General features: G+C 37.0%; 1 protein-coding gene across 6 annotated transcripts in view; it reads right to left on the reverse strand.

Annotated features, from left to right (window-relative positions):
• Window positions 1–598: 598 nt before the first annotated feature.
• Window positions 599–13,653, reverse strand: part of RECQL (RecQ like helicase) — a 46,271-nt gene continuing 33,216 nt past the window's right edge. For all 6 annotated transcript variants that reach the window (XM_041736287.1, XM_041736291.1, XM_041736292.1 and 3 more), the window contains 8 exons: window positions 13,458–13,539; window positions 12,350–12,498; window positions 12,140–12,257; window positions 11,279–11,417; window positions 9,417–9,508; window positions 2,695–2,914; window positions 2,263–2,392; window positions 599–1,457 (listed from right to left, as the gene is read on the reverse strand). In XM_041736287.1, coding sequence (XP_041592221.1) covers window positions 1,314–1,457; window positions 2,263–2,392; window positions 2,695–2,914; window positions 9,417–9,508; window positions 11,279–11,417; window positions 12,140–12,257; window positions 12,350–12,498; window positions 13,458–13,539 — 1,074 coding nt within the window. In that variant the 3' untranslated portion in view covers window positions 599–1,313. The remainder of the gene's footprint in view (window positions 1,458–2,262; window positions 2,393–2,694; window positions 2,915–9,416; window positions 9,509–11,278; window positions 11,418–12,139; window positions 12,258–12,349; window positions 12,499–13,457; window positions 13,540–13,653) is intronic.

The raw sequence follows: 13,653 nt of genomic DNA on the forward strand, positions 1-13,653 counted from the left end.
ATGTTTTCAAGTGAAGGATTCAAGGTTCAGTTAATTAAATAAAAATATGTACAAGAGTTAGTATTTACTCTGGACCCCCAAGGCAAGTGTTCTGTTCTATTCCCAGATCTTTGTAGAAATACAGTAAAAATACAGTAGAGGAGAGAAATTACTAATGTTGTAAGGAAAGAATTTAAAATGAATTCCCAGCATTGGTTGCTGAAATCATTCATTGCAGTGTCATTCAAATGTTTTATTTGTGACCCTGTCCAGTGACACTTAGCTGTAAAATTTTATGAATATATTTTTGTGCTGGCCATTCTAGAATAACACAGTGTTAACTGCTTATCATGTTTCCTTTTTGGTACTCACTAGAAGAACTTTATCATCTCTGTATATAGGTTGTATTGCAGGGAAAATATAACACACAGGGCTTAGGTTCAGAACCTGGACTAATGCTGAGATGTACTGAAGGACAAAAATATGTCAAAGTCATCATGCAGAATGGGCAAATTTAATTGGTGAAACTGATTTAGAAGAAACATTTGAAAACTTAATTTTAGAGTCTTTCATCATATGGAGAAGATCTGCTAGATCCAAATACTGATTTAGACGATTATATAGTTCTTGAAATGCCTTTTTTAATCAAAATGAAGTTTCAAATAACAGAAGAAAGTCACAATAAGGCAAATGCACTGATTTAATGAAGAATACAGAAGTGATAATGATTTCAGAAGAGTGTATTAAAATATTTTTTTAAATGCAAAGATCAAATAATTTACAAATACGTTTTTCCAACACAAAACTGACCACGTATGTAAATGTTACTCCTGATTTAGCTTTGGAGCAGATTTAGCTAGGTTGTTATCTCCTTAACAACAACTTGGGTCTGATATGCCAGGATCATTCTTTGACTATGAGATGTCAACGAGGGTTAATAGCTTGTTTGCTAATATCCTTTGTATTGATACCTTAATTCCTTTTACATTTGGATTCTACAGCTGTTATGAGCTGAAATCATTTCCTTTCTGTGATAAGCCTCTGTAAAATATTCCGTAAAATAACACTGCTATCAAAAGAAAATATCCCTTGACATACCTAATTTTAAAGAGCTTGAGGTGGTTACATTAACTCTTTCTTAAATATTTTACATTAAATTTTTCCCCATTTCATACTGTAAATTTATAGAGTTCATGATCTTAAATTTTCAAGTCTTCAGTACTTCAGAGCTAAGTCCCATATGTATAAAATATCAATAAAATTATCTTAATCTTTTAACTACAAAATAATGGTGTATACATAAACTTTTCTTGGAAAATTTAGAAGCATTCATCTCATGCATCATCAATTTTTCTTTTCTTAGTCCCTGTATTCTTAGGTTGCTGAACCATATTTGCAGACTTCTGGAAGTTACCTGAATTTTTTTCTTCCCTCTTTTTATCAGCTCCTTCAGAACGACAAGTTTGAGATGATTCAATCTACAAATAAAAACAAACACTCTGGTCAAAACTCAGCTGTTCCATTTTCTCTTCTGATTAATAATCCCATTGTTCCTTCTGTATCAGCCCATTAGTTAAATGTCCAGCGGTCTGTTTTTTTTTTATATTCAGGTATCTCCTCAGATATGAGCCCTGTCCCAGAGGGGACAGAGATACAGAGACATTGTGTCCCAGAGACACAATGGTACATGGACAGCATGCTTTCACAGCCTTGGGAGTATTTAGTGTGTGGGAGTCATTGTTTTTTGTTTGTTTGTTTGTTTGTTTTTTTAAAGATTCCATTCATTCATTCATGAGAGACACAGAGAGGCAGAGACACAGGCAGAGGGAGAAGCAGGCTCCACGCAGGGAGCCCCACGTGGGACCCGATCCCGGGTCTCCAGGATCACACCCCGGGCTGAAGGCGGCACCAAACTGCTGAGCCACCAGGGCTGTCCAAGAGTCATTGTTCTTGACCTCTGCTGCACAGGCTGACATCTCAACCAGTGTTGATCACAGTCAATGTTGTGAGAGCAGAGTGCATCACAAATTAGACAATACTAACACTGATTTTTCACATTCTAAAAGGTTGAAACTCTAGTCTGTGTTAAAAGGTACACTAGTTTAAATTATTAGTTAATATCTCTACAGAAAGCAAAAGTATGCTTTTTCTCTTCCATGCCCAGATTTTAAGAAGAAAACTGCTTATCTCTTATGTTCCACTGGACCTAGCACATTACTAATTCCAGCATCCTATAAGCTTTAATGAGTTTTTTTCAGTGTATAAAAATTAATAGTCAGTTACCCTGAAACAGCTCTGCGTGGGCTTCTTCATTTGCATGGTAATAACATGTGCCTCATTGTTTAGAAGATTAGCTTTAGGTCCTATTTTCAAATATGAAATGGTAGCATAAGCTGTGAAACTGTAGTCTTCTCTGTGGAAAATAAAGGCCAATAATCAGAAAGGTTTTCAGAAACTATTTTAAAAAAACAAAATTCATTAAAAAAAAAACCATAAATGCAGTAATTTTAATACACTGATATGAAATGAAACTTGCACAAAACAACAGTATCTAGAGATTGCATTTTTTTGACATACACTGATCAGTTAGAGTTTATCAGACAAACTGTATATGGCATTTAAGAGTTTTACATGGAACTGGAAAACCACTTGTTCCATTGCAGTTATGAGAAACAGTCATCAAGACAACACCAAAAGAAATAGATTTATAGATACTTAAGATACTGCTGTAGAAGAAGGTGTGCAATAATTTTCTCTAGATCTTCACGAGGAAGTTTGGGAGGAGCAACACCTGCCACTCTCAATTTTGCTGCACCCTTTCCCATCCAAGAATCAATCAGTTTCAGTGGAGTGAGCTTTTCATTCAGGTCCTCTGCCTGCTTCAGGATCTTGACTAGATCTCTGCAGTGTGCTGTGACATTCTTTCTTTCACATGCTATAATGAGACAGGCAACTGGGATTTAGAAATTGCAACAAGGACGGGCTAATAGTAGTAGTTTAAAATGAGTCCTCAACTTCAGCCCCCTAAACTGTGTTGGTTCTGCATTAGAACTAGGCTATTCCTCAAGTCTATCACCAAAATAAGTTAAGAGTCTTTATAAGACATTATTAAATTTACAGTAAAGAAAATAAGCTGGTTACCAGAAGGCCTTTGGGTATGCTCTAGGAACCAGTGTCTGCCACATGTCTGAGAGGGACTTATAAGAGAATCGGTCTATTCATATTTCCCTGATTTGTGCTCATTGAGCAATATTCTGAAAACTGGCTTCCTTGGTACTGTGATTTATGTCTTGGTCTGATACTCCTAATTATTGATTCCAGCACCCTGATTTATATATCAGACTCTTGCTACTGTGGTCAGTATAACAGAGTATAATAAACTTATATATAAAAGTTTCTCTAGCTGGAAAGTTAAAAGTATAGTGACCTTCACCCACCAAGACATCAGAACTCTGTGAGAGAGAACTGGTTAGTCCAGTTCCTCAGACACAACACAGGATGAAAAAAGTTAAAATACACCAAAATACTGCTAAGTTAGTATCTGAGTGGTCAGCTACTATCTAGATCAAAAATGATTGACTAGTCTCCTTTGCATTAAATTTCTCTTCCCAGTGACTAGCCTTTTTTTTATAATAGCATTACTATTCAGAAGAATTTAAACTTTCCTTCACTTCTTAAAAATTTAACATGCCTATAATATAGCAACATAGGATATACACATCCACATAGCACTTTTTCTTTTATTTACCTTTGTTTTAAATCCTTGCGTTGTTAACTTTTAAATCTAGAAAATGCTATACACATCTTGCTTAATCCACTTTGGGATCTAATATTACCCCCATGTAGTCCTAGTGTATCTATTAGCCTATAAAGATTTAAAAACAATGAACTAGGGAGTGTTCCAGTCCAAGATGGTGACACAGGAAGATCCTGACCTCCCCTCCGTGGGCACACCAAATCTACACCTATTTACAGGTGGTCCCTCCTGAAGAGGAACTGAGGGCTGGCTGAACAGCTTCTGTACAACAAGATAGACACACAGAAAACAGCAGGAGAGACTGAGCCATGGTAACAAAGGGTGCCCCTACCCCCGATGCTGCAAACTGCAGAGGGGAGGATAGTAATGAGGTACCCAGAGCAGATTCGTCTACCCTGGGCCATAGAAAATCAAAGCCATGGTTAAAAGAACAACCAGAATATAAAGGGAATAGCTCTTGAACCCTAACTGGCAGGGGAGCTGAGGCAACTAGCTCTGGGTCTGAGGGTCCGGTGAGTGCCACAGTTTATGTTCCCCCACCACCTTGACAGCATAGAGGGGAGCGGGTCCAGGCACCCTAACCAGCCTACCAACACAGTGAGCCCCGTAGGCCCCCAAACCACACCAGCCCCCACTGTCCCACCAAGGCAGCCCCACCGTGGGGCACATGAGGACAGCCCCAGGTCAGTGCTCACTGCAGCTTCAGCTCTCTCACCACACTGAGGCAGGCACAAAGCCTCTCAGAACACTCCAAACCTGCACTGCTTTAGCTTCAGATGGCTTTCTAGGGCACCCCCAGCTGATGCCTTTTCTCAGCTCCATCTGCGCTACCAGGAAACCCTGGCTTATACCCACTCCAGCTGTCCTTTCAGGGCACCATCTGTGCAGAGAGCCCCGGGGCAATCCTAGCCCACACCCATATCAGGTGTAACTGTCTTTCCTGATTGCACCCTGCACAAAGCACCCAGGGACCTTCCCAGCCAGCAAGCCACCTCAGCTATGGCTGCCCCCACCAGGGCACCTTCCATGCATTCCAGAACTCCTCAGCTTACATAAATTTGGTTTTAGCCATCCTTCCAGGGTGCCCTCTGCAAAGAGCCTCAGAAATCCTCAGTCCACAACTACTTAAACTCCAGTCATCCCACCAAGACGACCCCATTGCAGGGTCCCCTGTAACTCCCAGCCTATGCCAGTCGCAGCTCCAGATAGCCAACAAAAGTCACCAGGCATATATTGTCTACATACACAGGGGACAACTACACACCAAGACCATTCCTTCAAGTTTGGGATAAATAGCAGTTCTTCCTAATTCATAGAAACAAAGTCAAGCAAAATGGGGAGACTAGGGAATATGTTCCAAATAAAAAAAAAAAAAACAAGACAAAAACCTCAGAAAAAGAACTTCATATGGCTGATGAAGAGTTTAATGATCTTAAAAATGCTTGCTGGACTGAATGAAAAAACTCTGAGAACTTCAACAAAGAACTGGGAAGTACAAAGAACCAGAGTTAAAGAATACAACAACTGAAATGAAAAATACATTAGAGGGAATCAACAATGAATGGATGGAGAAGAACACATCAGTGATCCAGAAGTTGGGATGATGTGCAGTACTCCAGCTGAACAGCAAAATAATTTTAGAAAATTAGGATAAATTGAAGGGTCTGTTAGATAACATCAAGTGAGCATACATATTATAGGGGTCCCAGAAAGACAAGAGAGAAAGGGGCAGAAAAGTTGAAGAAATAGCTGAAAACTTCCCTAACCTAGGAAAGGAAATAGACTTTCAGGTTCATGAAGCACACAGAGACCCTTAACAAGATGAACTCAAGAAGGTCCACACAACACAAAATTAAAATTTAAAAGGCTAAAGAGATAATTGTAAAAACAAGAGAGAAACAAAAAGTTACATACAAGAAAAAACTATGTAAGGCCATCAGCTGATTTTTCAGCAGACACTTAGCAGGCCAGAAGTGAGTGGCATGGCACATTCATGGTGCTGAAAGGAAAAAAACCTACAATCAAGAATACCACAAGATTATCATTTAGAATTGAGGAATGAGACAGAGTTCTCAAACAAAAGGTAAAGGAGTTCATCACCACTAAGCTGGCCTTATAAGAAATGCTAAAGGGACTTGTTTAAGTGGAAAAGAAAAAAGCCATAATTAGATATAAGGAAATTATCAATAAAAAGAGGTAAAATATGGCAATATACACATAAACCATGGGGGGAAGGGTAGTGAAAAAGAAGTTCTTTTAGAATGTGTTCAAACTTAAATGACCATCACCTAATATATACACTGCTTTATACTCAGAATGTTATATATGAACCTCATGGTAACCACAAACCCAAAACCTATAAGTCAAATAAAGGGAAAAAGTACAGTATATAGAATATAGTCAATGGTACTGTAAGAGTGTTGCATGGTGACAAATGGTACTGACACTTGTGATGGGTACAGCATAACTTACAATTGCTAAATCAATATGTTGTACATCTGACACCAATATAACGTTGTGATGAGTCAAATAAAGGCAAAGCTAAGAAATTTTTTAAAATAGGGGCTCTTGGTTGGTTTGTCAATGGAGATTCATCTACCCTGGGCCACAGAAAATAAAAGCCATGCAACTCTTGATCTCAGGATTGTGAGATCTTTGCCCACATTGGGCAAAGAGATCACTTAAAAAATTTTTTTTTTAATAAAAAGCCAAACTTTAAAAATGTGGGGGAAAAAAGTAACAACAGAAAAGCAAACATAACACCACATAAAGTCATCAATCACAAAGCAGGAGAGCAAGAAAGGAAAAGAGAACTACAAAAACAACCAGAAAACCATCAACAAAATGGCAATAAGAACACAGCTATAGGGCAGCCCAGGTGGCTTAGCAGTTTAGCACTGCCTTCAGCCCAGGGTGTGATCCTGGAGACCCGGGATCGAGTCCCACATCAGGCTCCCTGCTTGGAGCCTGCTTCTCCCTCTGCCTGTGTCTCTGCCTCTCTCTCTCTCTCTCTCTCTCTCTCTGTGTGTCTCTCATGAATAAATAAATAAAATCTTAAAAAAAAAAAAAAAAAAAGAAAACAGAGCTATAAATACTTTCTCCTCAAATTATATCAAAAAAAGAAGGAAAGCTTCCAAATACATTCCATACAGCCAGAATTATCCTGATACCAAACCGAAGACAACACACAAAGAAAGCTACAGGCCAGTATCACTTATCCACATAGATGCAAAATTCAACAAAATATTAGCAAACCACATTTAACAACACATTAAAAGGATCATTCACCAGGATGAACTGGTATTTATTCCCGGCATATATAGATGGTTCAATATTTGCAAAGCAATTAATGTGATACTCACAAGAGGATAAAAACCATGTATTATCTGAATAGATGCAAAACAAGCATTTGTTGAAATTCAACATCTGTACATGATAAAAACTCCATAAAGTAGGTTTAGAGGGAACATACTTCAACATAATAAAGCCCATACATGAAGAATCTAGAGCTAACATACTCCATGATGAGAAACCAAGAGCTTTTTCTCTAAGGTCCACGAGCAAGACAAGCCTGTCCACCTCTATTCAATATGGTACTGGAAGTCCTAACCACAAGAAAAATATACCCATCTTGTAAGGAAAAAGTTAAAATATCACTATTTGTAGGGGACATGATACTATGCATAGAAAACCTTAAACACTCCACTATAAAAAACTAGTAGAATAAATGAATTCAGTAAAGTTGCAAGATATAAAATTAATACACAGAAATTAGTTACATTTCTATACACTAATAATGAGTAGCAGAAAGATAAATTAAAAACACAATTTCCTGTACACTTGCACTAAACATAATAAAATATCCAGGAAGAAACTTATCTGAGAAGACAAAAGAAGCTGTACTCTGAAAACTATAAAACACTGTTGAAAGAAATCAAAGATTACACAAGCAAATGGAAAGACCGTCAATGCTCATGAGCTGGAAAAATACTGTAAAATGCCTACTGCATGAAGCAGTCTACAGATTCAGTGTAATGTCTATCAAAATACCAACACTTTTTCCTCACAGAACTAGAATAATCCTAAAACTTGTATGGGACCACAAAAGACCTCAAATAGCCAAAGAAATCTTGAGAAAGAACAAACGTAGATTTAAAATCACAGATTTCAAAATATACTATACTATAAAACCTGCCATAATATACTATACTATAAACCTGCCATATAAACCATAATTGATTATGGTTTTTGATATAATTTGAGGAGAAAATCTTTTCTCTATAGTATATTTGATTTTACTGAATTTACTGAAGTACAATATGGTACTTCTACAAAAATAGATACGGATCAATGGAAAAGAATAGCCCAGAAATAAGCCCACATTTATATATATGGTCAATTAATCTATGACAAAGGATGAAAGAATACAGAGAAAAAGACACTCTCTTCAATAAATGGTGTTGGGAAACCCAGACCACTTTCATCCCATATAACAAAATAAACTCAAAATGGATTAAAGACCTAAATGTAAGACCTATAAGCATAAAATGCCAGAAGAGAACATAGGCAGCAATTTTTTTGACATTGGTCATAGCAACATTTTTCTGAATATGTCTCATGCAAGGGAAACAAAAGCAAAAATAAATTACTGGGACCACAGTAAACTAAAAAGCTTTTGCACAATGAAGAAAAGACAATTTACCAAATGGGAGAAGATATTTGCAAATGTCATATCTGATAAAGGGTTAGTATCCAAGATATATGAAGAACTTCTACAACTCAACAGCAAAAAACCAGTCCTATTAAAAATGACCAGAAGACCTGAATAGACATTTTCCTAAATAAGACCTACAAATAGTCAAGAGACACATGAAAAGATGCTCACCATCACTAATCATTAGGGAAATGCAAATCAAAACCACAGTGAGAAATCACTTTGCATCTGTCAAAATGGCTAGAATCAAAAACACAAGAAACAACAAGTGTCGGTAAGGATGTGGAGAAAATGGAACACCTGTGCACTGTTGGTAGCAATACAAACCAATGTAGCCACTGTAGAAAATACTAGGGAGGTTCCTCAAAAAATTAAAAACAGAACTACCACATGATCCAGTAATTCCACTACCGAGTACCCCCAAAAACAAAAACACTAATTTGAAAAGATATATGTACCACTACGTTTATAGCCAAGACATGGCAGCATCACAAGTGTCCACTATATGCCATTGATATACACAATGCAGTATTACTCAGCCATCAAAAAGAATGAGATTTTGTCATTTGCAACAATATGAATGGACACAGAAGGCATTATTCCAAGTGAAATAAGTCAAAGACAAATACCATAGGATTTCACTTCCATGTAGAAACTAAAAAAATAAAGCAGGAACTGACCCATAAATACAGGAAACTGATGTTTGCCAGAGGGGAGGGAGGTGAAGGGATGCACAAAAAGGGGGAACGAGAGTGGGAAATAGAGGCTTAGAGTCATGGGATGAAAGGCACAGCACAGGGAATACATGGTCAATGGCACTGTAACATCATTTGCATAGTGACAGGTGGTAGCTACACTTGTAGTGGGGACAGCAGAGTGTACAGACTTAGAGAATCACTATATTGTACACCTAAAACTAATACAACATTATGTGTCAACTCTACTTCAGTTAGACAGTGAACTCACAAATGTCTTTACAACAATTATCACACATTCTGTTGCATGCTTCTGCATTCCACACTTCATCAAAATGTTGAGCTATCAATACACGGCGACACCTGTAAATACATTTAAAGATACAAATTATTAAATGACCTAATAAGTGTTAAGAGTCCCCATTTCAAAACACAGTTACAGATTATATTAGTTTCCTACTGCTGTCATAACATTACCACAAGCTTAGTGGCTTAAAACAACAGGAATTTATTATCTTACATTTCTATAGGTTAGAAGTCTGACATGGGTCTCCCTGGCTTAGAAACAAGGTGTCAGCAGGGATGGATTTCTTCTGGAGGCTCTAAGGGAGAATCTGTTTCCTTGCCTTTTCCAATTTCTAGAGCCTGCCTGAATTCCTTGGTTCATACCCCCTTTGCTCCCTCTTCAAAGCCAACGAGTATTATTCTGACCTTTCCTGCTTCCTTCCACACATAAGGACCCTTGTGATTATACTGGGCCCACCCAAACAACCCAGGGTTCTATCCCTAGTCTCTGGGGGACTATCCTTCACCTACCACATATAATTTTTTCCTTATGTACTTGAAAAAAACACTCCTTTAGAAGCCAAAACTCCTTTTGAGATGCAATATTGTGCAAATATTAAGAGAATCTTCCTGATACCAAAGCAGTTTCTTGCATTTTACCAGTTTCTTGTATTTGACTCTAAACCCCAAAATATGCTGCTTGGGAGTCTACTGAATATCTAAGAAAATTGTCATTTTCTTATTTCTTTACCTAGATTGTTGTACCACCTATAGGGAAGAAATTACATTTTCTGTCACTGTCCAATAACTGTTTATCAGTTCAGAATTTTTTAGTCCTTTTCAGGATGGGCAGTAAGAGTATAAGGATGACTAATATTAAAAAGCCATCAGGGAACTATATGGTCTAACTAAAACCACCCTAAATACAGATTTTAATTTATTTTTTAAGGAGAAACTTAACCCTGCTCTCAACTATTTCATCAACCCATCAGCTGGTGAAATGGTACATGTTACTGAGCTCAGCTCTCAAAATGCTTACCATTTTATACTGTTTCAAAATGAGTAAAGCTTATAGCTATATGCTGGTTCCAGAAGAAAAGGCTTGGACTCACTGTCAATTTATATCAAAACTTTCAATATGATAGAGGGGATTAAGAGATATAATCATATATAATCTTCCAGTTATAAAATAATGATGACCAAGGGATGTATTATACAGCAGATGGAATACAGTCCATCATATTGTAACAACTCTGTAGGGTGACAGAGGGTCACTAGACTTATTGTGACCATTTTGTAATGTATATGAATACTGACTCACTATGTTGTACATGTGAAACTAATACGGATATTGTATGTCAATTATTCTTCAAATAAAATCAGTATTTCCATATGCTTGTTTTACTTAAAAAAAAAAAAAAAAGAAAGAAAAAAAAAACTCCAGGGCAGCCCGGGTGGCTCAGTGGTTTAGCGCCGCCTTCAGCCCAGGGCCTGATCCTGGAGACCCGGGATCGAGTCCCACGTCGGGCTCCCTGCATGGAGCCTGCTTCTCCCTCTGCCTGTGTCTCTGCCTCTCTTTCTCTCTCTGTCTCTCATGAATAAATAAATAAAATCTTAAAAAAAAAAAACAAAAACTCCATTAAAAAAGTTTTGGATTATCAGGGAGAGAGAGAGAGAGAATCTCTTCTTGAATTAAGGCAGATCCTGAAGGTTCAGGTACTGACATTTGCTTTTACAAGTTTATACTTGATACTCTGCCAGTAGATTTACTTACTGAGCAAGTGCTCAAAGTAATTTCATATCATGCTTATGTTTAAATGACAAGTTATAAAACAGTATGTGGCTTACTTGCTTATGTTTTGACAATATGACACCATCTCATAAAGCTTCTGTTGTCCCACGTTTTCCATCACCACCATTGAACTTATTCTGAATATATCTCCAAAGCCATAATACAAAATACAGTCCGCTTTCATGTCATCTCGACCTGTAGTGTGAGAAATCTTGAGATTGCAAAATTACTTGAAAATTTGAAAATATGCAAAAAAATGTAAAATCAGCTCACAATGCTTCATTGTTTACATATATCAAATCTAAAAATTTCAGAGATTTGAAAGTTAATTTGTATCAGCTGCCCTCAAATTCTAAGAAAAAAATGACTGAACAGATTTATGATCAGCTTTTAAGTTAAAAAATACGTGCTATATAATCCAGTTACTGAAGTTATAAATTTGAAACCACTAATTAAAAATCCAGAAGGCAAAGATGGACATCAAATTATCTTAGCAGGGCAGCCCTGGTGGCGCAGCGGTTTAGCGCCTCCTGCAGCCCAGGGCGTGATCCTGGGGACCCTGGATCGATTCCCAAGTCAGGCTCCCTGCGTGAAGCCTGCTTCTCCCTCTGCCTGTGTCTCTGCCCCTCTGTCTCTATGAATAAATAAAAAATCTTTAAAAAAAAAATTATCTTAGCAAACATAGGAACAATTTCCAACACTCCCATACAAGTAAGATAGGCACTTAAGAACATAAGTATAAATAAGTATAAAACTGCAAAAAAAATAAAAATTTTAAAACCTGCAAAAATTATTTCATTGTCTAATATACTAGCTAATAAAGAAGATTAAAAATACAGAATTATTAAACAGCATATATAGTATGTTTTCTGGAAAAGCTTTGTTAAAAGTTACTTCTGGATAGTAGTTGTACATACCTGCACGTCCACTCTCTTGGTAATAATTTTCAATAGATTTACTCATTGAATGATGGATAATAAACCTCACATCTGGTTTGTCAATTCCCATACCAAATGCAACCGTGGCCACTACTACCTAAAATTTGTTTTAACATTTTTTGTTAGTTAAATCAAGTTAAAAATATTTTTAAATGTTAATTAGGCTTCTACTGAAGATATATACTTAACCTGAATTTCATTGGCTGACCATCTTCGATGAACCCTGGTCTTATCTTCTGGTTCCATATTGGCATGGTATGCACCTGCCTGAATTCCCAGTTTCTGTAAACTAACTGTAACTTGCTCGGAGTCTTTCTGAGAAAAGCAATATATGATTCCTGTAGTAAAATATGTTCAGTTGTTAGATATATATAATTTTTAACATACATTCAAGATGCTGATTAATATAATGCACAGGAAAAAAAATTTAGAAAAAAATTCCAAGGTCCAGAACACATATGCCTTTCCGGTATAATTCAAGATTTGATCAGCAGCTTGCTCTAAAGGACAAATAAGCCCTGGGCCACCGATTTTGGTTCCCATTACACCTCTCTTTCCTCTCAAATATGATGTAAAAGGTTTCATGTGCAAGTGACTTTGGGGACCATCGCACTGAACAAAGTTGTTCTTTGTTTGTGTTTGCACTGAACAAAGTTAAACAAGTTTCTCTACTTGCAGGGCTGGCCAGAACTTCTCATGTGCCAACTGATATACCCTGTGAAGCTCAAGAAGGGAAAAACAGCTGCAGCCTTTCTCAAATTTGACCCTGGAGCTCCTTTCACCCAGGGCACCATTAATATCTTCTGAAAATCTGTAGAACAGCTTTGAAATGCTTTTACACAAACTCTGTGCTTCAGTAACTCCTGTCTATGCATAAATTCTGGAGCATGGATACAAATACTCTCCACCTACAGTTAACTCATTCAATATATACTATTTATTCCTTACTGTATCCTTTTCTATAAAGGACTATGTATTACATCTCTTCAGAAAATCACTGCTTAACCTTCTATCCTATACACAGTGGATACTTACTAAATATGTGCTGTTGATACTTAGCATTATGTGTTAGGTCCACTATTTAAAGCAATTAGGTGCTGGAGTCTTATAATCTGTCCCATGAGCAAATGACACATCCAATTTCTAAGATCACCAAGCAAACTAATTCTTTCCTAACATTTTCAAGTATCTTCTAACATGCATTAATATTTCTGGCAGCTCATCATTCACTAGATCAATGTAATATTAATTACTTTTTTAAAGTTCTGTCTTCAAAGTTGGTTTGTTTTTGCATTACCTGATTGCCCTTTGTATCTCCCATTAATGAGCTTTACAATATCCTCGATAACATCTTCAGTGTTGGAGGGCTTCTGCCGAATCTAAGAAAAAGCTAACTTAGTACAAAGTAAATTAATGAGCCTCATCCACGTGGCCATTTGCTTAACAACTTTCAGGGTGCTGTGCTTTTATGGGCACAATGCTTATCTCTTACT

This window comes from Vulpes lagopus, chromosome 21 (assembly GCF_018345385.1).
Source record: "Vulpes lagopus strain Blue_001 chromosome 21, ASM1834538v1, whole genome shotgun sequence".
Lineage (NCBI taxonomy): Eukaryota > Metazoa > Chordata > Mammalia > Carnivora > Canidae > Vulpes > Vulpes lagopus.